General features: G+C 40.0%; 1 protein-coding gene across 3 annotated transcripts in view; it reads right to left on the reverse strand.

Moving 5' to 3' along the window:
• The window catches only part of TCF4 (transcription factor 4), a 345,040-nt gene extending 321,393 nt beyond the window's left edge, over nucleotides 1-23,647 (reverse strand). For 2 of the 3 annotated variants that reach the window (XM_082241939.1, XM_082241940.1), the window contains exons 1-3: nucleotides 23,226-23,645; nucleotides 22,068-22,159; nucleotides 20,207-20,279 (exon numbers count right to left, since the gene is read on the reverse strand). In XM_082241939.1, the coding sequence (XP_082098065.1) occupies nucleotides 20,207-20,279; nucleotides 22,068-22,159; nucleotides 23,226-23,286 (226 nt within the window). In that variant the 5' untranslated portion in view covers nucleotides 23,287-23,645. Of the gene's footprint in view, nucleotides 1-20,206; nucleotides 20,280-22,067; nucleotides 22,160-23,225 lie in introns of all 3 variants that reach the window. The other variant, XM_082241941.1, reaches the window with a different exon arrangement.
• Between the last annotated feature and the right edge of the window lie 3,115 nt (nucleotides 23,648-26,762).

The following is a 26,762-nucleotide window of genomic DNA, read 5'->3' on the forward strand; positions in this document are numbered from 1 at the left end:
TCATGCAACTCCATGTGAAAATTAAAACACATGGATTTGGGAATTTCCTCATCTCCCGTGGGTATCAGTACAGGGCAGGCAACAGGACAAAGTTCCCTCCCCTTCACAGATGCGCCATAATCTCCAGATTCCCAGTTTTGCTATCTTTTTAAAGTAAGTTCCTAACACATACAGAACCTGAGATATAATGCAAAACGTGAAGGCACTATTCTCATTTGGGTTCTGAGAAACTAGCCTGCCCACACCTTTCTGTGTTTTTAGAAGTCAAAACAATAACTGATACTTTAGAAAAGCAGATCTAGGCAATTAGACAAAAAGAAGGCTAGAGCTGAACACCAATTATCTAGGCTATGGAGAAGGCATTTTCTTGGTTTGTTTTTAGGCTTTTTCTGCTAGTTGTCCCTGGTGAAGAAGTGATTATTTCTCCATAGAAAACAATTCTGGCACTTTGATGTAGTAGCTATGATTGGGGATTAGCATCAAAGCCAGTTTATAAACATTTCAAAAACTACTCTCCCATTACTAATGCTGGTAAATTCATTGTTATTATACCCATCCTGCAGAGGGTAGGGCTGTGTGGGTCATGCCAACCTTGCAAGGTAAAGCAAGTGTTCTTATACCCATTTTGCTGTGGGGAGAGCAGAGTTACAGTAATAATGCATGACAACCCTGACATGTCTCCACTGTTGTTAAATTGTTTTGCTTTGCTTCAGCAAAATACAGTTGAGGAGAGGAGACTGTGAAGTCTATTATAGCATTAATGCAATTAATTAAGGGCTGCTAGTGGTAAGGAAGTAGGGAAAGAAGTGAGGGTTTCAGTGGTGAATGGAAAGGCCTAGTGATCTAGACTCTATGGAGTACACCTTTTTGGGAAGCCAAGTCTACCAGACCTCAATAAGGTTCAGTCACCAAATGCAGACTTCACTGGGGGTGAGGAGACAAGCACCATCAAATACATTCAGCTCTTCCTCCATCAGCTATGGTACTCTTGGACAAGTAACTTTCTCTGTACTGTACTCACTTTGGCCAAAAGAAACACAGCCATAATCTACCTCCTCCTTATTTGACCCTCAACTTCTCAGTTGTTATCTTAACTATACTAATCCTTTATATCCTTTATATAATAGTACAGCAATATTATCAAAAACCGTTATTGCCCTATGCCCTATGTTTTTCTGTTAATGTATTTGCAAAAAGTTTTGAAACTCTTAATTTTTAAGAGCTGCATTTTAAGCTGTATTTTAAGCTGTATTTTAATTAACTTGTTGTTGTTGCTGCTGCTGTTCTATTACGTTTTATTGTAATTTATATATGGTGTTAGCTGCCTTGAGCCCGGCCCTGGCCAGGTAGGGTGGGGTATAAATAGAAGTTGTTATTATTATTATTGTTACAGTGGTACCTCGGGTTAAGAACTTAATTCATTCTGGAGGTCCGTTCTTAACCTGAAACTGTTCTTAACCTGAAGCACCACTTTAGCTAATGGGGCCTCCTGCTGCCACTGCCGCACAATTTCTGTTCTCATCCTGAAGCAAAGTTCTTAACCTGAGGTACTATTTCTGGGTTAGCAGAGTCTGTAACCTGAAGCGTCTATAACCCGAAGTACCACTGTAGTAGTATTATTATTAGTAGTAGTAGTATCTGAAATGGTTCTGTTCCCCGACGCTAGTTACACAGGAATCTCTCTCTCTCTCTTTCTATTTATATATATTCAATTACTTTTAAACTTTACTTTGCCTGCCCACCCCAAAAAACAACAACAAAAAACCATCCTCCAGACACCCATCTCACCTGTCCTTAACGTCTTGTAAAGGATGCCTATTTCCTAAAGAAAATATGGATTTATTATTTTCTTTATGTTTAAAGAAAATCTTTTGACGTTCTTGTGCAAGCGTATTTTGATAATCATGAAATTGCAAGGATTTCTACGGCGTTCCAAGGAGTATCTACGGTAGCGAAGGTACTAAAAGCTACAGCACAGCCAAATTTGTTCTGAACTGAGTGTTTACTTAATGGTAATTGGTAATTCCGCTAAGCTAACTTCCTAATTAGATGTCAGGCGCATTTTCAAGATCTTGTACATTTCAATCATAGATGGGGATACAAAGGACAGCATCACTATCTCACATTGACCAAACTGCTTAATCAAATCTTGACACGAGCATGAACCTGAAGCACTGTCACCACTAAGCTGCCACTAGCGCCAATTAGCTGATCCAGTTTTAAGGACAGAGATAAAAGAAATAAACTGGAATATAAATGAGGACATTAGGAGAGAAAATAGACAATGCCTATTAGTTAATGAGCTGGATTGTAAATTTAATTCCTTGATACGATGGTGTTTACAAAATATTTCATTTTGGAAACATAAATCTTCTTCTGTTAGTATTAAGAGGCAAATTTCCGAAGTAAGTAGATCTGCTCAAAGGAATAGAGCAGGGAGAACTAAGCAAAGAAAAGCATTTACTAATAAATTTGTATTTGTAGAAGTTACAGTATTTCCCCCACTCAAAACTTTCAGGGACGAAATGCAGCCAAATAAAAACAATGTCAGCTTAAAGAATGGAAATGCATAGCAGTGCAAAATTAAAACTAATCAACAAGGACAACAGAGTGGCTACTAAGTTTGGAATTCTTAATGTCAGCCTATTTTTTTAAAAAAAATTTTGCTTATTCCAATTCATTGTGACTCTCAAAAAAAGGAGTTGTGTCTTCCTTTCAGCTCAGTTAAAATCTATTAATCATATACCAAACTCCTGCAATGCTCCTTTAAAACACACACACACACACACACACACACACACATATAAGCATCAATACTGACATCAAAGAATTGATCACCATAGCCAGAGTACAATGCACAATATTTAATGAGGCCAATATGAGATAAAATACTGATTCTATTAAAAATAGAAGTTTATTATTATTATTATTATTGGTTTCAAAATGTAATGAACTCTACCCACATATCTCAATCCTAAATATGTTTACTTGAAAGTGGCCATCATATATTTTGATGGAACTTACACTCAAGTAATTGCATGCTTAGGGCTTTCATAACACATCATTACCCACTATGCAGATATTTGTAGTGTGGTTTCAATAAAATGTATACACTACTGAAATAGGTGCATGATTTCATCAATCCCATGTGTGACATGTAAAAAAAAAAGTTTTAAAAAACCAATCAGTCCATTGAATAGGCCTATCAAAGAAGAAAAGGTCATCTGTTTCAGCTACAGAGAGCAAAAGGGCAAATCTTAATCGCAAATATTACTTGCGGCTGGGAAATAATTTTGAATATAACATTCACTGAAACGTCAGTAAAATTAAGCAATGGAGATTGAGGTCAGCTGTTTTATCTCTGTGTTAATCTGCACTGTGGCAAAAGGAAATAGGATGAGGCATCAACTATGTTTAGAGCAGCAAGGTAGATTTGATTTCTGCAAGGTGAAGTACAAAACATTTATTGCAACGAACTTGATAGGGTCTCTTGCTGATTAAGACACTTGTTTACCAGAGTTGCACAGAAGGTGTACACATGCAACATACCAAGCAGAAGTCGCCCAAATATTTCTTTAAAAGATCCCTCTTAAAGGCAAGTATCTCCTGTTAGCTGTGTATGCAGCAAGCTTAATCTCTACCTTCTTTTCTTGTTTCGCTATGTCTCCATAGCTGCTGAAAGCAAGGTGCATTCTACTACATTTGCAACACCAACTCCATTTGTTTGTTTACAGGCATTTATAGCACACCCATCACCATGCAGTCCCAGGGAAGGAAGCGTACAGCTTAACATGATTACACCGTGTAACACCTTCTGCCTCCAAAGGCCTGTGGCAAAAAGGTGTATCTTGGTCAGATGGTGAAATAGGTTCAGTTATGTGGGCAAGTGCTCCTCAGAAAAAAAGACATTCTACAATCTGTGGGCCACCAGTGAAACAGCCTTCTCACACCATGCCCCAAGAATTTTACCGAGGAAAGCAGAGACCGCAGAAGAAACACAACACACACAATATCTCAGACTTCTCCATGCTCTCCAAATGTTTGTCAACCACTCCCATCAGCTCCAGCCAGCGTAGGTCGGCAAAAGCTGCAGTTAATGAATGGGATAGCTAAAATACATTCAGTAATTGGAAAACTTCAGCAGGTTGGTTTTTCAAGTCTGTGAGCTTATTTTGTATTATATTTGCATATGATACGAAACAGGGGTTTTTAAAGCTGGAAAAATGATAAAGCTACAATACTGGCAGGTAACACAATATTCCACTTGCCCTAAAACTACATAAACATTATACTTATAATCCTCTGCAGGTATACTCAGAAGTCGCACTGAATTCAATGGGGCTTACTCGCCTGTGACTGCTATCTTAAGGCATCATTGACAGATGTCTAACCTTTCATTGAAAATATCCAAGGTGAAGCCATAGCCTCCCTTGACAACTTACCCATTTTTAATAAAAAAAAAATCAGTTGCTATTCTTTTAATTAAGAAGTGTGGGATATATCTATATATAGATGGGATCTATATATGGTGCACTGACATCTGCTGGGAGGTGAGGTAGGAAGAGAAAGGTGGCATAGGTCAGGATCAAAGCATATACTTTGCATTCAGGAGGTCCAAGGTTCATTCCCTGGCATCTCCACTTAAAAGTAAGAATGTGAAATCCTTCTGATGGGAACCCTAAAAAAGCAGTCTCCAGCAGTCAGAAGTAGACCAACCTTCACCAATTGGGTACCCTCCAGATGTTTCAGATTACAGCTCCCATTGTCAACTTGCAGGGATGATGGGAGTTGTAGTCCAAAACATCTGGACTGCACCAGGTTAGAGAAGGACGGAGTAGAAAATGCAGGGTTAAATGACCAGTAGCCTAACTCAGGTTCAATCACAGTGAAGCTTGGGGTCTTATAATGTGAATTTATGAAAAAATAGATAGGAAATAAATGAAAATCTATTGAAGAAAACCTTGCACTGCTGCTTTCCTCAGATTCTCCCTCAACAAGTGTTAAATTTTCTTAAGTGATCTGTGATGGCAAAGATTCAGCTCCTAACGCACCTAGTATTGATTGATTGATTGATTGATTGATTGATTGATTGATTGATTCAGAATAGTTATAGGCTGCTCTTCAGCAATGCTCTCAGACTGGTTTATGTGCCACCCACCTACATCTACCATAGAGCTATTGGAATTTGGCCTCACTTCCACTTCCTCTCCATTGGACAAGAAGCAGAGCCTGGTTTTGAGCAGCTCACCTTCTCAGCCAACCATTTTCTAGAAGAGATCTAACCCATACCTTGAAAGTGTCTCGTTGCTCACTGTTCATTTCAGTAAGTGGTTACTCAAGCAGAGCTGAGGGTAAGTGAGAAAACCAATCTGCATGAAAAACGGTCACTCAAACACTGAAGGGTGGGGGGAATACTTTTTTGTAAAAATCTTCAAAAATCAAAGCTCAAAATAAAATTACTTAATGTGAAAAATAAATGTTGGTAAAAATCCAGAGCCAAAGATGCCTCATTTACCACATGAATTTTACTGCTAAGTCATGGACCACTCTTAATTCAACACATTTAAATCAAATACATCAACTGATACACTGATTTCTAAGTATTGTCATTTGTGCAACATGCTTCCAAATTTTCTTGGCAATGCACCATTAAAGCTTGTTTCTTCTTTTAATGCAGAAAAGAACAACCATTTTCGTCAAAAGCTGCAGCCAGCATTTAAGCCATAGATGATTAAAAGACAGACAAATATACAGATGCACAAAGATAGATGATAGATAGATAGATGATAGATGATAGATGATATAGATAGATAGATGTAGATCTAATTTAAACATCAGAAAGAAAAGTCATGACCACTGAAAGAGGTCACGTAAGTTTGAACAGGCAAGAAAGAAACCAGTTTTTATATTCATTCCACTCTGCATAGATGTATCATCAATCTGATTCCCCACCTGCCATTCTCATTCACTCAGACTTCACTAACACTTTGCCAACATAATAAATTAACAAGCCAACATTTTTAAGTGATTTGGGAGTTTTTTCATAAAAAGATGTCACTGACTCAAGAGATTTATTTCTAGTCTGTAAATTCAAATATAAGACCAGGTTCAGAGATCCCAATTTTTACCCCAGGTCTAGAAGTGGATGTACCCTGTGTGTCAAAGCAACAGGAACAACAACTAGTATTGCTACTTAAGTATATGGGGAACCCAATAAATTACTTTGCCATAGGTTGAAATCTTGACATAGGGACATAGAAGCCAGGACAGCATGAAGACTAAGTGATGGGTTTAATTTACTTGCCTTTTTATACAGTATAGTAAAGCAGGAAGGAAAGGACGAATTGACTGTATTCGGCAAGAAAGGGTTGCTAACCCCACACTGAAACACAACTGGGGATATTGCAGATGCAGTTTAATGCGGGGGGGGGGGGGAATTCTACCAGGATGAAAGCAAATGCTTCGCCTCATTGAAAAACTCTGAGCTAAATTACAAACTTCTCAAAATAAAGACTAGCAATGGAGTTGGTGACAGATTCTGAAGTCTAGAAGCAACAGCAGGTGTTCCAACAATACAAGGATATAATTCAATCAGGCTTTTGGCTGATGTTGTAAAGTGCAAAATGACTCAAATTGTTTACGAACAGCACCAGAACCCCTAAGATTAAATTACAGCCTTGATATTTGATCAGGAGTCATGCATTGGGGGTTTTTTTTAATAAAACAATTTTTAAAGTTATTTACGTTTTAGGTCAACTGAATTTAAAAGGTGTTGTGAGAAAAAGTATCTGGGCTACATGCTCTGATAAGACAGCAGCTTCCAGTTTTACATATATATAGTTTAGAGACACATTGGTCACACAAGGGATGAAGGAGGAATTTGTTCAGTTTGCTTTTTGCAGCAGACTGACCCGGCACTCTCAAATTTCACTTGTGGACTGGCATGCAGCTCTCTGCGTTTCGCCATGCAGTTTCCGTGTGCAGACAGTGTCCACAGAAACAAGATATTTTACATCAAAGATGCATACTCAATGCACATTGTTCAGATTAATGCATTGAAACTTTTGTATTTTAAGTTTAAAGGGTATGGTTTATTATTATGTATACAAATGTGTAAAGTACAAACTAGAATTTGTCTCCATTAATTCAGAGTGCTTTCTTAAGTTTGGCAAACATGCAGATGGTAGGAATATGTGGCCACTATATGTTGGTCTTAAGCAGGGTTAGAAACTCAAGATATATAAGCTAGGCACCAAATGGCTCCTTAAACCAGGGTTACAGTCGCCAAAACATAATGCCTAGTTGCCATGTGGCCAGACAGCTCTAAAGTTGCTTTTTTCAGTGCCTTTTCAATCCTCCTTTCACACAGCTGAATAAACAATGGTTAATACCTTCAAAGCAAGCCAGGATATGAAGCTTAATATCCTAGCTTGTTTTGAAGACATTAACCATGGTTTCTTCTTGTTTCACATATAACATGAAGATGTGGTAAAATGTTTAATCCTGGCTTGTTCATGCACTCTCATGAGGAAGTGGGTGCACGGAAGTCCTTTGCACGCAGCTTCTGCATATCCTGTCTTATTAAGCCAGACTTTTTGACTGACTACTGAATGCGAACATTAACTTGTGTCTTACTCAAGACCACCCAACATTGCTGTTCAGGATTTGAACACAGGCTTGGCCCAAGCACTCTATTATACTGTATCTTAAGAGCTACCTCTGAGCTTAAAAAAATAATAATGAATAAGCATAAAGCTGGCATTAGTACATATGAGCCTCCTGGATCAGGCCAAAGGCTCATCTGCTCCAGTGCTGTGTTTGCACAGAGACCAAACAGATGTTCATGGTCAACCAGCAAACAAAACCTGAGCACAACACTGTTCTTCTGACCTACAATTCCCAGGAAATACTATTCAGAGGCAGCAGTGAAGATAGGCTATATCCATCACAGACTTATTTGCAGGTCTGTTCTACACATATTTTCACAACACACTGTCCTCAGCACCAATTTAGTGAGAACCATCCACTGAAAAAGCCAATGGCATGGTGGGAACTATAGGAAGGAAGCCATTATCCCAAACAATGCCTTCCCCAGATGTTATAAAAACTGAAGTGCACACAGTTTCAAGGGCTGCAAGCCAGTGAACACCCAACATAAACAATCGCAAGTTGTGACTACACATATTTTTGTTTGGGCTCCATTTGCGCTCCTGCCTTTCCATGAAACTGAAACATACGTTTTGTACAACTCACACCCACACTCTTGTCATTTTGGGAGAAGAGTGAAGGTGCTGAAGTGAACCTTTTAAAAAAATAATTTAAAAAGCAGTTTCTAGCTGGATCACAGTACAGGCTGTCTGATAGTTCAATCAATTGATATACATCACACACACACACAAATGAGTTTTTAAAGTTTTCTTTTTGTTTTTAATTATTACAAAAAGTATAGATGCTGAAGTCTCCCAGTACTGCCGCTCAATTTCCTCAGTTCTAGTCTCACAGAAGACTTGCTTACATTTGTATCATTGGTATGACAATGGGCACCGCTATGACCAAGCTAAATAGAACATACCTTGGCTATATCTTCATGGAGTTGTCAGCATGGTGGGGTGTGATGCCTTACTACCACCATCCAAGCTGCAGTGTCAGTGCCGTTTATGGTACAGGGATGGGGCAGGGCAACTGCAAGACTGGCACCAATAAAGCTAATCCATGGGTGCGCCCACGCAGCTCCAACCTCACTGACACTGTGCCCCATCCCTGTGACATCCAGGTGCACAGAAGCAACACCACTTGGAGGGAGGCAGAGAGGACACAGTTCCTGCCTTTGATAGAGCTACCCAGAAAGAGTGTGCAGATTAATCCAATATTATAGAAGATTAGGACGTTGCAGCTGCACAAATTGGGATTCCACAGCTCAAGTCAAGAGCAGACAAATTATTCAGAATACAGAAGTGCGGTGCAATAGTTATCGAGTGTTAGACTAGGACCGGAGAGGCCCAGATTCGAATCCCCACTTGGCCATGAAGCTCAGCAGATGATCTTAGGCCAGTCACTGCCTTTCGGACTAACCTTCCTCACAGGGTTATTATAAAAGAAAAATGGGGAGGGGGAGGAACCATGTGCATCACTTTCAGCTCCTTACAGAAAGAGCACTAAACAGAATTATAAATAAATGTTATACTGGAATTACATAATGAGTCAGAGGGCCACAGCTGATCTGCATATTTTACCTGCATGAATTATCATTTTCATTAACCTAGAAGATGCCTTCAGCGACTAGATATGCTGCACTAATTCTGCAGCATTCATCATTCTCAAACAGGTATCTTTCAAATATGAAAGTCACTTTGAAAAAGTTGACAGGTAAATTTTCTACCTGACTCACTGAGGGTAGAAGTGGAAAGAGTTCTGTTTATTTTATTTAGGTTGCTTGGCAAGATTTTGTTTTTTTAAGAAGCAACGTAAAGGAAAACAGAGGTGTTCTATAGTGCTATCAGGCAATTAAAACTGTGCAACAAGGCCTCTCATACAAAGGAATGAACAGGATGGGCAAATTATAAGCAAGTTTGTTTATAATTCTTAAGCAGCTTTAAAAGTAAATGCTCCTATGCAAACCATGTAAACTAGCACAAATGTAAACCTTGCAGGCTTCAGAGACAGCAGGGAAAACTCTACAGATCCTAAAAGGAGTATTCTTTACCTTAGCAATATGGCACAAAACTCCTAACTTCAAAATGAATAGATACATTTTACAAATGCATGTACTTGGACATTCGGCTTTAAAAGAAATGGAAGTGTGGAGATTAATAAATTGTTGTTGTTGTTATTTCTTTAAGGTCCTTATAGAAGCAGACCCTTAAATATAGTTTGTTTATTTTCTGCCCTATCCTAAACCCCCCCTTCCTCTGCATATTACTGTAGAGACAATACTACCCAAATTCTACACCCTGCAAGAAAGCCTTTCCTTTTAAGGCTTTCTTGCAGGGTGTAGAATAGTTGAAGGTAGGAAGACAAGTGAGGAGGGTTGTTGGGGTTTTTTTTAATTAAAAAGGAAAGGAGGAATACTGTTTGAGTAGCAGGACTTCTGTCCCCATTTATTTAGCCAAAGAATTCATAGGCTGCCTTATAGGACCATGTCCTATCTAGTTGGCACCAGGGAAATAATTTTATCAGCAGGCTTCCTAATATGCAGAGAAGCTGGTTATGAAATAAAAATAATGGCATACTGTCACAGGGTCACTGTAAGGATGAAGACAATAGAATTTTAAGGCTCTCTTCTAAAGCCTCAGAAACTGTAAATAATAATTATGAAAATTAATCATCCTAAGTTTTGTGCTGGCTATCAAATAAAAATCTAACTATCCAATGAGCCATAAATGGGCAACGTTCCAGATGTCTAAACTTTTTTTCATGAATTTGGAACCTTAAACCATATATGACCCATTGGATTCCAAGGAATGGTACTTACCGACAATAGTTTCTGCAAAAGGCTTTGATAGCACCAACAGGTCCCACTTCCCAAGTGACATGATTGGCACTTTCTATGTCCAACTGAGCATGGCTGCTCGGGTGGCTTCAAAAGCCAAGCAAATAGCAATGCAGGAATACAGCATCTACCCCTAACTGCAACATATCTGTGACACACCCAGATGCCAGCTTTCAAACAGGAAGTGTGGTCTCTAGTCTTTTTTGTACCTAATCCCTGTAGACAGCAATGCTGACCAAGCCCTGACCTTTAGTAACCACAGGAGTAGTGACACATGCAAGGATGAAAACCATCTCTTCATTTTCCATAGAGATATGTTAATTTTAAGAACCTCTGGTGTTTATTTTCATGAGAACCAAGCAAAAGGTTGTGCAGCCAGCTAGGATGAGGGAGTCAACTGTTTACTTATTTCATGGGGAAAAATTATACTGGCCTTTAAAAGCCAATTTTTTATTTTTTATTTTTGAGAGAGAAATATGTACTCCTTAGTACAACAACCTGATTACTCAAGGTCAATTCACCTCATTAATTATTATTTCATACACAAGCCTGCAGTTAGGACTTAGTATTGATATATTTCATACTATGTAGCATAAAGGCTGAGCAACAGAAAGGAAGACAATGAACATCTATATTAAGCAATTCTGAACATATTTATACTCTTTGAATAAATATGCAAAGTGTTTGCAAATTAATCTAATTGTTCCCTCTAAGGACCGCTTCATGCATGATGAATTCCCTACACGGAATATCATTGCTATGTAGAAAATTGCATGTACCCTTTATGTTCGCCATCAAATGTGATAAGCATATATGTACCTATTTTGAAGCATATGGAAGTGATAACTTCAACATGGGCAAAGGGTCCTAGGAGCCCTGAAATGCATGTGGTTTTTTATAAGCCACCTTCAATGAATCCCTCAAAGGACCATTCACTTTCAAAGTATCTAAACAAACAGATATTCTATTAAATCAGAGCTTGCATGTCTTCGTAACTTTAATGCCTCCCTTTTATCTGATACACCTCTTGTTATGTCCACCACACTGACAAACATTTACTCAAGAACAGTTTGGTAAATGATCTTTAAAATGCAGACCATTGCAAACATACACACTGTTCCTGATTAAGCAATTGCAGATCTGTTATCTTGCCTTCTGGGAACGGATCTAAATAGCATCATAATATCAAACGCTGAAAACCACAGGCCTGGGGCCACCAGGACTGCGCTTCTTTGTAGGCTCTGTTAAGTCACAAACTTCCTGATATAAAATGTAGCTTACCATTAGGAGTAAATGTTTGATCTGAAATGCTTACAAAACGGCTATGTTTATAATAACAGATTAAAGATTAAGCTTAAAACAAAACTGTTTATGGAAGACTTTACTTCTCTGCAATTCTGTGCATTTAAAAGAGAATCAAGTAATTAAGAGTATAAACTTTCATTACTTCACTCTATTATATACAGTAGTTCATCTGTTATTTAATTGATTATCTCATTACAAGGGTAAAAGACAATTTGCTGATTTTGTCAAATGTTCAAGGAGCTTCATTCCTGGCAGCCCTCAGATCACAAGAAATGAATCTGTGCACGTGCGTAAATACATATTTTGAAATAAACAATATTAGACCAGTTCACAGAATACCGTCCTCCAAGCTCTCCTGTGAGTGGTGGGAGCAAGATTATGCTCATGCATGAACTTTCAGTGAATCAGATATACATGGTGGGTAGAAAGGCTCCATGTTTGGAGGGTGCGCATACGTAAAATCGACCACATTTAAGCCTGAGTAGCACAATGAATGCCCTAGAAAAAACCCAGAAATCAACCACAGGATCAACCAATTCCCATGTGTGCATCCTATTCAAAAGTTAGCTAGGCATGGCTATCTGCCGCTCACATCAGAGGCAGGCAGGTGCACCAGTGGACGGGGGGGGGGGGAGTGAGCTTTCGTTGCCATACCACATGTCAAAGAAAGATCACCCTCAGTGAGACCAGTGCTGTGAATTAGGATTTCGAAAAGAAACAAGTCAACGATACAGAGGTGTAACTGCTTCAGTCTGGACCTCCCTGAAGGCACAGAATGCTTGTTTTATACCAGACCGATTCACAAGCTAGGGAAGACCAAGCGGTGAGATATGGGGAAATTCAGCCCCATTCAACTGAATGGGACTAAACAGAACTAAATGTAAGCAGTTTATTTCAACTGAATGGTAAGAATGAACTGCATGCCCATGAGCTTCTTTGTATGCATTACGTCTAAATGCTAACTCTACACACTTACGACTTGAACAAACACTCTAATCCATCACCTTCCCTTTCTCCTTTGTGCATCTGGTAGAGATCGCCACAAGAGCTTGTGCCAAAATCGAGCACCTTTAACATGTCAGTGCCACAAACCCTTTCTCACTTTTTAAAATAAAAGTAAAATAAAAATAAACATAGATTTGGTTTCAGAACAACTGCAGTGAGAGATACAAAATTTATTTATTTTTTCCGAAAAGGGCCTGATGCATGCCACACTTTCCCATGAGTGTACCTGAAGAAATACTGCATTTTACTTATGTGCATTTACCCCATGGCAAATTGATTTTCATAACTGATAGTTGTCTCCGTCATGCTGAAGGTAGCCTGCATTTCCTATTCACACTGTGAGCGAGCCCACTGCTTAAAAGGCAGGACTACAGCTATTTGGCCGTAAATTCAGCAACCAAATGATAAAAACATAACATATGTAGAGGTCCAAAGCATACAAATCACTCCAGCTTTGCATTCTCACTCAATGAAAAGGCTGGCCACTTTTGCTCGTTTCATACCCAGCTTATAGGGAATATTTTATGCCACCAATTTTGCTCCTGCTGCCTTATTGCCTTCAAGTTAGTTGCATCTTTGCCCAGAACGCTTAAAGAAAAATGAAAAGGCTAAGTTTAAGACCATGCTTTCACATTAGAACTGCAATGTTCAAATAATTCACCCCAGAGCAAGTCCCACTGTAGTCAACATGGCTATTTCAAAATAAGAGTTGGTCCAGGGGTCAGCAAGGTTTACCTCGCCTGGGCCGGTTCACTCCAGCGGAGATCCCTCCATGGGCTGGATCGTGTGTGTGTGTGTGTGTGTGTGTGTGTGTGTGTGTGTGAGCGCTCGCGGCTGTGATTTCCGGCACCTGCATCTGAGCAGATGCAATTTCCGGCACTGCGGAAGCAAGTCCCCGCGCCACGCTGGTTTAGCGCAGCAGACGGGGACTCGCTGAGCAGGCGGCTCAGTTTGGGGGTGGCTCATGGGCCGGTTAAACAACCTCCATGGGCCGCTTGTAGCCCATGGGCCTTAGGTTGCCGACTCCTGAGTTGGCCAGTGCTAAACAGCAATTTTGTATTGCAGAACTAGGATGTGTGTGAAGCACACTGAATACTCTAAAGAGCTACAAAAAAGCTAAGCATTACTATTAATTATTGTATTAAATTCAATAAATGTACTAAAGTAAACAGCACTATACTCCTTGATTTTATCATTCATGCTACAACCAATACTGTATTCCATTAAACATTTTGTAACTCATTACCAATTAAATCATCTCGTAAAACAGGTCTTATCAGTGACCCCTGCTATCGGAAACCAAAAGCTCAGCTATGTTTTCTGCCTTAAGAAAATGAGAAGGATTTGTATTGCCTCTCACAGAATCTCCAAGGGTTATTTTAGCCAAGTTTGATTTTTAGCAGATCAAAAATATTTCAACTGGTTATTTTTTGGAAAGGCTAATGCAACAGGAAAATACTGTTTTCTAGTTTTGTGCCTATGACTGCTCACTGAAACATTTTGTAGCCTTGAAGAATGTTAGCATGTAGTACAATATCTCACCCAAGTACCACCCTTGGGGCCTTCTCACACAATAGCTAATAACTGGTTGAATTGGGAGCATGACTAACCTTGTGAGATAAGGAAACATAGCTGAAAGGACTTGAGGATGGGAGACGAGTATTCCTTCTCTTTTTAATCATAACTACAATGTAAGCAATGACAAACATAGTGGTAGATCCTCTTGTGCATTTGCATGGCTAAATCCCTAATGATTTGCAAAAGACAAAACAAAGGGGAAACTATTCGAAAATATAAGTGCCATCTGCCATCAAAGAGTGGCATCTTAAATGATTCATGGCACTTCAATTTATGTGGGTACTAAGTGCATTTTTGGTGCAACAATGCTACGCTGAAATGGTGGAACATCATGTGGCAAGATAACAAACATAGTCAAACATGCAAATGAAGTTCATCTCTGTGTTCTGCCATGTGCTCTAAGCTTCCTTTGCTGAATTGTGTCTTCCATGCAACTGAAGCCATTCAGTTTTTAAGGTTGCAGTTGTAAACAGTTACCTGGGAGTAAGCCCCACGGAACTCAAAAGGGCTTACTTCTGAGTATACATGTATAGAATTAACTATTAGTCACTTTCCTGTTCTTGTCAGGATGCCCTTAAAGCTATCACATGCATCTCTACATCAAAATGCAACTTTCAGTTTGTTGGGCAGTAAACCTTCTTGATCCCTGTATTCTTCTATTGTTCATTCTAAAACTGTCGTTTTGCTTGTTTCTATTGTCTTCAAATGGACTAACTGAAATGCCAAAGATTTAGGTTTAATGTTACCGTAAAAAAGCAGTGGAATTCTCTCCCCACAGAGGTTCACCCCACAGTCTACGAGCAAATGCTGAAGACACACCTCCTGGCCCCAACCTTTGACACCTGAAATGTGAGTTTTCCAGGACCTTCTTTATTCATTTGAATGTAACTAATTTTAAGTGTTCTTAATTTAACCATTTAATTTTGAATTGTTGTGACCCATCATAGGACCTGATGTTGAAGTGTAGATAACACATTTTATTATTATTATTATTATAATTAATAATACTCAATCTAAAGTTAATGAGAAACATATGCTTATATTGTATTTATATTGGGACTAGGGAGAAGTCTCTCTAAAGGTTAGAAGCAAGAATAAGGGTAGACAAGAAAAGGTGGGAGAAAGGTGAGGAATTTTAAACTTCTGTCTAACTTTATTACATTAATAGCAGCCTGCTCAGAGCATCCAAGACTGAGTGGCATAAAAATCAAAATAAATAAAATAAGTATTACAGCCAGTCAATCTAAAGACAAACATTCAATTTCATTTAAGAACTCCTGCTGTCATAATACCAAAATAACAGTATTTTATTTGAGAAGGCCACACCACCAATGTAATGTGCTTTTCAGAGAAATATAAAAGAAATTAATTTATCTCATCGCACATAGATCTAGCCATCCAAACCGAGGCAGTCTGAAAACAACACTTCAAATGCTTTGAACTGAAAGGGTTTAAAAGTAAATTATATCCACTCTGTGATATGTTAAATCCATCAAGTCCTAACTGGACTAAATGGTCCTTAGTAGTAACAACAGCAACAACCACAATAGATCTCTGCATATAAAAAGTGGTATCTGACGAAGATATCTAGCCTAGAAATCTCATGTTCAGGTGTGTGTGTGTGTGTGCGTGTGTATTCCTTGCTTTTGTAACATGTGAGACTATCACTTCAGTCTGCAGTGGTACAATCCACACACTGGATAAACACCCCTGCTGTTTCTGAGAACTTGACCCAAGATTTTTCACTTTAAAGCAGAAGATCTCAGATTCAAGGCCTCCATGTATATCTGAAGCAAGATAAAACCAGAAGTTTGTGCAGGCGAAGCCCATTTCTACTGTATATCTTGGGGAAAGAACTACAAAGGATAAAGAGCAGCTTGATGTTGAGCTAATAGTCAAGTGGGGCACACAGTGATCATCACTAAGAATACAAGAAGTGGGATATGCCACCACCTGCGCTATTCTGACTGGAGTAGTTGGATGTCAGGAAGTAGCTTGACATTAAGGAAAGAGTGGCAGAAGAGCTCACCCCTTTCCTGGCAACTCCCGAGGCCTCCACCCTCATCGTTCAGCCCGGACACTGAGATCCAGCGCCAAGGGACTTCTGGCGGTTCCCTCATTGCGAGAAGTGAGGTTACAGGGAACCAGGCAGAGGGCCTTCTCGGTAGTGGCACCTGCCCTGTGGAACACCCTCCCATCAGATGTCAAGGAAATAAGCAACTATTCTATTTTTAAAAGACATCTGAAGGCAGCCCAGTTTAGAGAAGTTTTTAATATTTAATGCTGTATTGTTTTTAACTCGATTGGGAGCCGCCCAGAGTGGCTGAGGAAACTCAGCCAGATGGGCGGGGTATAAATAATAAATTATTATTATTATTATTATAACACCTAGCCCACACTTTGAAAACCTTGGCTTTATGGGAATGGCCAGTCTCATTACTGCCCTCATGCAACTCATCCACACATTTAACACATTCTTGAAAGCATTATGTCAAAGCAACTACTTGTGGAGGGTTGCAAAAGAATGTCAAAAAGGGACGAAGAAGAATAAGAAGAAGAAGAAACTGCTCAGTTGGAAATCTCAAATGCTGAATATGTAGCTAGGCCACGAGAATTTATTTTATACACATACACACAAAATTACTGGGAACAACAATTGATGGGAATGAAAACTAAGCATCCTCATGCAGGCAGACTTTAACTAACTGTTGTAGAAGCTGACTCCAATTGTCCTGAAGTCACTGGTGAAGACAAATCAAACCCATAAGCTCCATATTACTGAGGCTGAGCCTGGGGAAGTTTCCTTAAACATTATTCACATCTTTTCCAGTTCTCCCTGTTGAGGTCATAAGGCCTCTGAACCATCATGGCTGGATTGTTTTAGTGCTCTCTGCTGAACACCTGCAAACATCAAACAAAAACTGCTGGTCCTTTACAGCATTGACAAAAAGCCTTTCATGTGAAAAACGCACTCTGGGAATGTCAGGTCTATGGCTCAGGTTACATTCCTTTCTCCCTTGCAGCTTCACAATTTCTTGTGGTAGTAAGAGGCCACATTTGTAAAATTAAAGATTAAAGGGAATAACAGGCCCACTTTCCTTTTATTCGCACATTACAAATCACACCAGACCATCATGTGTTGAACAAGCAGATTAAAACACACACATTCACATTCTCACACACAGTAAAAAAAAAAAATCAAAAAATTCAGGATCCGCTGTTTTACAACGAAAATCCCAAAACAATACACAAGTCACTAATAACGTTTCCATTAAATGAACATCAATTTTAAAGCAGGTAAGTTCTCTAGTCAAACATTTATAGAGTATACACACCAGTAAAGACAGGAAACCGCATCCGAGACTCAACTTAATGGACGTAATTATTTCACTAAAAGTACAGCTATCAATTTGAGGCAAAGCCAGGAAAGTAATCTAGACAGTAATCTAGACATATTCTGAAACTGCAAATCTGTTTGTTAAAATATATTTTGATGCAGTCTGAAAGTGTTTTATAATACAATTACCTATCCTCAAATTTAGACTTACCTTAAGAGTGAAACTATAAAGTGCAAGAATTCTAAAACAGCTTATTTGCCAGAATCTACACTAGGAAACAAGGTACATATAAGTGCACCTGGAGGTCAGTTTTCCTAGGATAAGGGTCAGTTTTATATGATACTGTACTGGATTCTACAATCTTCTCTAACCACTCTTTTAAAACCATTTGCCAGTTAAGAAAAAAGATGCAGTCTGTATAACAAAGAGTATGCTATTTAGCCATACAAATTTCTGCACCTTCACCACATAATTATCTCCACCATACTTTATTTAATTAAGTAGGATAGAACACTAGGGTTTCTTCCTATCTTATTCTTACACATGGGTGGTGAAAGTGACCTTCCATTCATATGCGGCATTCACTAGAAAAGCAGTGAACTTACTTGCAAGAAGGTGTGCTTAGGATGATGGCCTTAGGATGGTTTCTAAAAAGAAGCTTTGTTTTAAGATACTACAGCTTAATTTTACTGTCTTGCCTCAGGGTTTTGTGTGTATGTTTCTTTTTAAATTATTTGCATGTCAGGCTTACATACCAAGATGTTTGCACTGGGCGTACTAGGAAAAAATGTTTTGCCCCCCCCCCCAAATATATTTTCAGCTTGTTTCTTCACCCTTTTAAAACTGTTGATCAACTGGCCTTACAAGAGACTATTAAACTGTGGGAAATCCCTTAAAAGTAGCATACAGCTAATATTTGCTAGAACAATAGTTAGCTGCAGCATTGATTGAATGTAACTGGCAAATCGATTTATCTATCACAAATACTTTGCACTGCTTCTACAATGAAAAAAAATAGAATACTCTGCTTTCACCAATATAAGCAAAATATTACAAAATGATTTATTACAAGGTATTACAAGTTCCATAGGAATGGATGAGGCTTTCATCCAAGACAATACATTTAGAAATCAAGGTGTACCGAGGCCCATCAATGAAACCTGCAATAACGCTACACTGAAATCATCACCTTTCATATCGCACGTGTCTTCATTTTTAAAATTCTGAATATAATCAAAGTATGTTTAATGATAGAACTTATCAAAAATACAAACTTATGAAAAATAATGGTACAACTTATCAAAAGCACAAGCTAACTTCAATTTAGTTATCTGTATGTCATCCTTAAAAAAGCTATATAAAACCATATAATGTATGGGGAGGAATACTCTTTTAAGTAGTTAAATAGGAAATGAAAATTACAGACATTATCTTATTCCTCATACACTTTGACTCCATTAAAACTATTGGGAATTCTGCCATTAACTTTGATAGATATGGGATAACACCCCTACATAATCATAGGTAGCGAGCTTGTAAAGGCTTGCGAAAATTCAACATCTGTTTCAGATATGCTTTTTACAGAGTACTGTTATGTACAATTGCCAAAATTTCAAAAACACTGCAGCTGTTTAATTGTAGGTATATCTAAGGAACATCCGAGGAACTACGTGTAATAATGTAGGGAACACTATGAAATTAAATTATGGGCGTGGAAGGTATTCAAATGTGCATCCCCCCCTTCAGCCTGACACAAAATGAATTATTTCCAATATATAAACATCCTTTGTGCTTAACATTCAGTTATTACATCCAGTGGCTTACTTCATCAATAAGCAGACTCTTTATTTTGGTCAAAGATAAATGTTGTATTTTTGCTGAAAGCAAAACATTCCTGTGTTCAATAGATGAACACATTTGCAAAAACGCAAACAGACTCTTTATCCAAAAGGTGTAATATGCATTAAGAAAGTCACATTAGTAAAATAATTTTTAACAAAGTTTTTGTGTGTGTCAGGGAATAATGCATAAGACTGTAATCTTGATGCGTATCCCAAAACAATCCATCAGCAAATGCTAATTTCTGGAAGAGAATTAGGACTTTTTCTTTAAAAAAAGATATATACTGCTGAAAAGAACTTAAAAGAGGACTTATTCTTCTTGTAATGCATAAGAAACCTTGAGTGAGTTGGTTATCGTTCCCCACGCAACAAAAGGATAAAAGTACTTTGGATTTTTAAAAATACCCCAAACTTGGTTATGCTTAAAACTAAATCCTATAAAATAACTATTCACTCCAAATATTATTTCTGAGAAAGGTACTATATTAAACATGAAGCAGTATGAAATAAATGTTTCAGTTTCTTAATGGAAGCCATTTCTACCAAGATAAGAGTTATTTCACTAACACACACTGATTGGGGGTGGGGGGGGGGTGGAAGATACCTAAAGGAGACACTTTAACTGCATTCCAAACAGAAGCTGTACATACTTGAGCCAGTAAAATGTCCACTTGCCAAAGAAGTTGGTCCATTTTTCCCACTGCTCACGGGAGGTGAAAACATCTAAAAGAAAACAAAGAGGCATTATTGTTGGTAAACAGGGCTTTTTTCCCCCCTCTACATTCGCTGATAGCTCACATTTCATTCAACTTTATACGAAACCTAACAACAGTTTATTTAAACATCTCCCATCTCTGCTCTCGTAATGGTATAGCAGTATTTGCAGTCTCCCCCCTTTTCCCCTTATGTTAGTTTTATGTCTCCCAAAACAATACAAGATTTGTTGGGGGAGGGACCTCAGTACCCCAGCCACAATATCAGGCAACAAGGAGATGGGGGGGGGGACCCTTTTGGAAACATTTAGATTGACAAAAGTGAGGGAAAAAAGTTTGTGACTGAAACCTTGGTCATAAACGTAGCTATATCCATTTCCATCCCGTTTTAGGATCTGTCTGTCATATGTGAACCCAAATAATAATAATGCAAAGTTCCACCTGCCCTAAATTTTCATCTCGGCTCTGAACATGAGAGCAATTTGAAGCAAGTCTCCTCTCTCTCTCTCTCTCTTTCTCTCTCTCTCTCCGCCCCCCCCCCCCTTTCTCTCACTCTCCAGCATTTATTTCAACCCTAATTGGTTTCCATCTTCTTCGACGTGTCTAGCGGATAATACGCACCTTCCCTGAGTCAGAGACTACAAAAAGCAAAGGAACAAATGGAAAAAAGCACAGCTAAGGAAGTGGGAGCTACAGAGCTGCCTCAGGCTACGGTTCCTGGCCAAACTTCCCAAAGCCATTTCTCAAAAGGAAAGTCTTGGAGAGACAACAGCAGACTGAGATAGCCCCCACTTACAAGGTGGATTTTATCCCCCCCCCTCCCAGCACTGAAATTATTTAAAGACACAAATGCATCCTACATCAAATTGATTTGTCTTGGTCTCTGTCTCCCCACCCTCCACAAATCTGTGAATAAATAAATAAAGACTTCTGACATATTGGAAGAAGGGGGGAAGATTAGGAGGGGGGAGAAAAGCAGGGATGGGGGGGGGGGAGAGAAAAGCAGGAGTAGATGGAAATGTGTGGGGGGGGGAGTATGGCACTTAGGCAACTACCCAGAACCTGGTTAATATCTGGCCAAGATATTTATAAACGGGGAAAAAGCCTAAAGATAAAATAAATAATTTTTAAAATTAAAAAGAGTAACCACACACGCACACACACCACTAGCCATCAGTTGGGGGGGGGGAGTTTTCTACAGAAAAGTTGCAACTCATTCATTGACACAGCAATCTGAGATTTCAGTGAAAACTTGAGGCTGAGCTAGTGCTGGATTTCTGTTCCCTTTTCCATGTGCCAAAATAAATGAAACAAGGGAAGAACTGAGAGCGCACTTTAAGTAACTGATTAGCCATCAGTTAGTTGGTGTGCAAGCCATACTTTTAAGAACGCAATGCACAATGGCAAGTAACTATTATTCTGAGAGAATTCTGGAGAAAAAAAATACCCACAATTTTATGTGTAAGGGTTGTTGGGGGTTTTTTTGGGGGGGGGGGTGTCAAATGATAAGAACACATCCCAGTACATTGCAGACAATATTCAATCTCCTTTCAGATAATGTAACAAAATTCTAATTGATAATAGTAATAAAGCGTTCATATTTACCATGGGTCTAGTTGCTGGTTAAAAATTACCCAATGTACTGAAGATCACAGGTTTGGGGGCATTTATTTATTTATTTTGCTTTGCTTTGCTTTAGTTTAACATACTTTTGGGAGGGTGTTGTTGGGTTTTTTAATTAATTTTTTATTTTATTTTATTTTTAGAGCTGTTGTTAATTTCCACTGTTGTTTCTTACCGCACTGAAATCCAGTAAATCACTGAGTTCTTTGTCCGTCCCTAAGGCAGCCATTCGCTGTTGGTGGTGCATTTTAGCAAAATCACACAAACCTAGAAACATGGAAATAACCGCAATCAGAAAACCCAGTCCCGAGCCTTACAGGAAACAACAATCGGATTTCTTTCTTTTTTAAAAATGAGAGTTGGGGTGGGGAGGGGGGAAAAGGTTGGGGAATGGAGTTGGGGGTAAGATGGAGGGGCAGCAACGACAAGAAGACAGGAAAGGCGACACTAGTTTCACCGGATCGCTCGAAACCCCAGTTTATCAGTCTAACCCCAAAATCCAGAACAGAGGGAGAGACAGAGAGAGAGAGAAGAGGAGCCGGCGCGCCGTTCAGCGCATCGTTTATGCAACAGGAGGTTCAACGAGGAATGAATGAGACACCCAGAGCAGAAACTACAGCCATCCGTTCCCAACTTTCTTTTTTGTTTTATTTTGCACCGCTCCCTTCTCCTCCCGTGCACATATCCCCACCACCCCGATTATTTTACATAAAGGCAGGCGGCAAACAAAGTATTTATAGAGTGGAGCAACACAGGCTCGGTCGGTGCAAAAGAGACGTGGGGAGGGGGGAGGTCAACAGAATAGGGATGGGAGGTTTGGGAGTGGAGTTGGAGAGGTTGGGGGGGGGGGGGAGAGACACACACCAGCCTTTGGGAGACCAGCCTACGTTCCTACTATAATTAAACTCCTCGAAGACTTGTTTGGGGTTTTTTTTTTTTAGAGGGGGGGAGGAAGACAGACAAAAAGAAAGCGAGTTAACCCTTGGCGATTAGGTAACTAATGTATGAAAGGTGACTGGGGAGACTTGCAAGTAACCAGCTGGGACTAAAGGGCATCTTCAGGCCCCGTTTGCAACAAAGTCCGTTTCTCTGGTCTAGGGCAAACAATTGGAAAGCAGGGGGGGGGCGCTGAAACAGGCCACTGCAGACCCTTCCCCGGGCGCACCCCATGGAGAAAGAAAGAAGGGGGGTGAATTCCCCGTGTTTAAATGATGCCACCAGAAGCAGCAGCTCCTCTTCCATTAGCGGCAGCCACAACTAAACTCCAAACTAAAGACATTTTAAAAAGCGAGGGTGGGGGGGGGGAGTAAAGAGGACACCTCCGGTTACCTACCGGCCGAGAGAGGAGAGAAGGGGCTCCCTTTCCGACCACAGCCCCGAGCTCTGGGTTTCATTGCTCGAAATCACTGCATCCACCAACCGCACACAACAACACGCAGGAGAGAAAGAGAGAGAGAGGGAGATAGATACAGAGAGAGATAGAAAGAGAGAAGGGGGGAGAAAAAGGAGAGACCCCGCCGGCGCGCCACGCTAAAAGCTCTCCCCCGAGCTGGAGCGGGGAGGAAAAAGGAAGAAAAAAAACCAGGAGGGAAGAGAGACGAGAAGAAGACGCGGCGGAGGAGGGAAGAAGGAGCCCCGATTCCTAAACCCAAACTCTTCTTCTGCCTTAATCAGGGGAAGCGAGAGGGAGAAGAGAAGGGGGCGATAGGAAGGGGGGCAAAGCACGAGCCGCTACACCCCGCGAAACACGCGCACACAAGCAAACCCCGAATAAAGCCGGACTGGAAGTTCAGCAAAAGGGGGGGGGAGAGAGAGGGGAAGCCCAGGAGCACCACCAGACGCCACCGTCCCCCGATATTGCCTTTGCCTGCCTAAGGATTCACACACACATGCAACACACATACAGACACCCACCCCCCTCTTCCAATGAAATATATGTTTATATATGCAATAAAGATAAATGGGCACCTCGTTTTCTTCCATGCCCCTGATCACTGACGCTGGGAAGCTACACATGGATTGTATATATCTCGCCTCCCTTCACGTCCCCTAAGTCCCCAAACACTTCTCTCTCTCTCTCTCTCTCTTTAAAGGATTTATTATATAAAACAATCATTCCGCAGTTCGCGCGCGCGCGCGCGCAAGGACACCTAAGCAAGCGGACTACTTTATACACCGTTGCAAAAAAATAATAACAATAAAGAAAACGCACGTGAGACGAAGTGTATATGCCAGGAAGGAACACTAATATTGTTTTCTCCGTTTCCCAACCCCCACCATTGTTTAGGCCACTCGCAAGACATACAGTAAAATAAAAGTGCTTTTGTGTCATGATATTGGTGCGTCTATCTTTAATTTGCTCTATGCTGCTTCCATTGCACGTTTTACGATGCAGACTACACCAAGAGAGAGCAATGCTGCAAACTTTTTCTCCCAAAATCGAGCGTTCGACTGGCTTTCTGCACAGGCAAGTTTTCTGGAGACTATGCCAGCCTCCTCCCCCTTTCTCTCCCTCCCTCCCTTCTCGCAAGCATGTTGTATATACAGTACTTTAATTTCAAAATGCTGCTACTACAGGCCTCAGGTTATTCCCCTTTCCCAGACTCCCCCCCTCCCGCAAAGAAAGCCCGATTGACTTTCGTTCCTCCTCGCCGCCACCCCACCCCCCCGGCACGCGTGATAGAAAACAATTTCATTACTTATTACTGGCACGGTATATATATATATTTTCCAGCCCATACCCCCTCTGTCTATGCGCTTATTGCTAAGCGTGTGGATGCTATTATCACATGCACGGTGCGCTTCGATTCACACTGCCGAAGTTGCATCAAGTTAAAAACACAGTGGGATCAACATTTTTTTTTTTAATGAGAGAAAGAAAAGAAAGAAAAAAAGAACGATTCCAAGAGGAAATTGTAACTTTACCTTAAATGGCCACAAATATGTTCACAATATTCCAAGGAAAGATATTTTAGGGGAAGAAAAGAGAGCTCTTCTGCAAAGGTGCTTTATTATCTCACGTGTGTTTGACCCTCAAAAAAGCAGAAGTACTTTAAACTCGCACTCAGTCTTGAGATCCAGAGAGTATTCCACAATTCTTAAAGCAAGTTTTACACCGGGCGCGAGGGGTTTTGCTTTGTTTTTGATTTATCCACCGTAAGGCATAAGTCTTCCCACCCAAAGTATAAGCAAAACGAAGCCAGCCAGCCAGCAAAAAAAAAAAAGATATATCGCAACAAAAACAATAAAAAGGAAGATCCAGCAAACTACCCTCCCGCCCTGTGACTTTTCTTTATAAACTCATGGCTACTAATGAACTATTTTGGAAAAGAAAAGAAAAAAATCTCGGTGGCAGTACGATTTCGACCCCCTCAAGTCTCTGTTGTTGTTTTGTTTTTGTTTTGTTTTTGTTCTGTTTTTTTTTAAAAAAAACCCAGCAATAAAAAGTCTCAAACTTGTCCCAACTTTACAGAGCTCTCCTCCTCCTCATTATCGCCATCATCATCATCATCACGGACTTCCCCGCGGAGAAATTGATAGCAATACGTTTCCCTGAAAGATACATTGTAATCCATTCACATCCGGGCAATGCAGTGGTGCTTATAAAGAGGGGTGGGAAAAAAGCTTGCTGCTGCTGCTGCCGCCGCCGCCACCGCTGCTCGCTGCACGTTGCCTGCTTCGGCCGCGTCGCCTATTGCAGAGAATGACGACAGGAGGAGGAGGAGGGAGGGAGGGAAGGAGGGCGCGCGCGGAGCATAGAGAGGTAAACAGCCGGGCTAGAAAGTCAACCAAGATGGAGGAAAAGCAAAACTCTGGGAGAGGAGGGTTGTGTGGTACAGAAGTGAAGGGGAAACTGAACTTTACGTTTCCCCGCGAAACGTGCGCACAGAGTTTGCAGGGGGTCACTATAAGCTTCGCGAGCAAATATGAATAATAAAAAAAAACCTTTCCCTTCCCAAAATAACAAAAAACAAACTTTCCCTTCCCCAAATAAAAAAAAATCCTTCCAGTAGCACCTTAGAGACCAACTAAGTTTGTTGTTGGTATGAGCTTTCCTGTGCATGCACACTTCTTCAGTTATCCTTTGGTTTTCCCACAGATTAGGGGTTTGGACCACAGAGGTTTGAGGGGCTTCTCTGGAAAAGTTTTCATTGTTCTCTTCGCGCCATTTAATTAAACTCCCAACACAATGCAAAAAACAAAACAAAAAAAGCACACCCTGGTTTTGCTAATTGCCATAGTCAAAATAAAAAAATTCCTTCCTGTAGCACCTTAAAGACCTACTAAGTTAGTTCTTGGTATAAGCTTTTGTGTGCATGCACACTTCTTGCATGCACACGAAAGCTTATACCAAGAACTAACTTAGTAGGTCTTTAAGGTGCTACAGGAAGGAATTTTTTTATTTTGACTATGGCAGACCAACACGGCTACCCATCTGTAACTGCAATAATTATGTGAGGGAGGCTTCAGGTCAGGTATGCACATGCAAAAAAGCAGGCACTCTTAAAAGTGTTTATCGCTCATGTAGGAGGAAAAGGCCTTCTAAAACAATCCCCAACACAGTTTTTGTAACTTATTTATCATCATCACCATTAATAAAACACTAAAGGGGGGGTGCTATTTTTAAATGTAAATCGCCTCAAGGCTGAAGCTGGTATAGCTCAGCTGGTAGAGCATGAGATTCTCATGTTGGGCAAAATATTCCTGCAATATTGGACTAGATTACCCTTGTGGTCCCTTCCAGCTTTACAATTCTGTAATTCTATGAAACTCTTAATAAATACACCTGAAGACAAAGGTTTCACTGTTGTCGGGGGTGGGGCGTGAGCTACATACTCAAAGCCCTACTCTTGGATATTTTCAAGATTAA

This window comes from Podarcis vaucheri (genome assembly GCF_965113315.1).
Source record: "Podarcis vaucheri genome assembly, chromosome: 11".
Taxonomy (NCBI): domain Eukaryota; kingdom Metazoa; phylum Chordata; class Lepidosauria; order Squamata; family Lacertidae; genus Podarcis; species Podarcis vaucheri.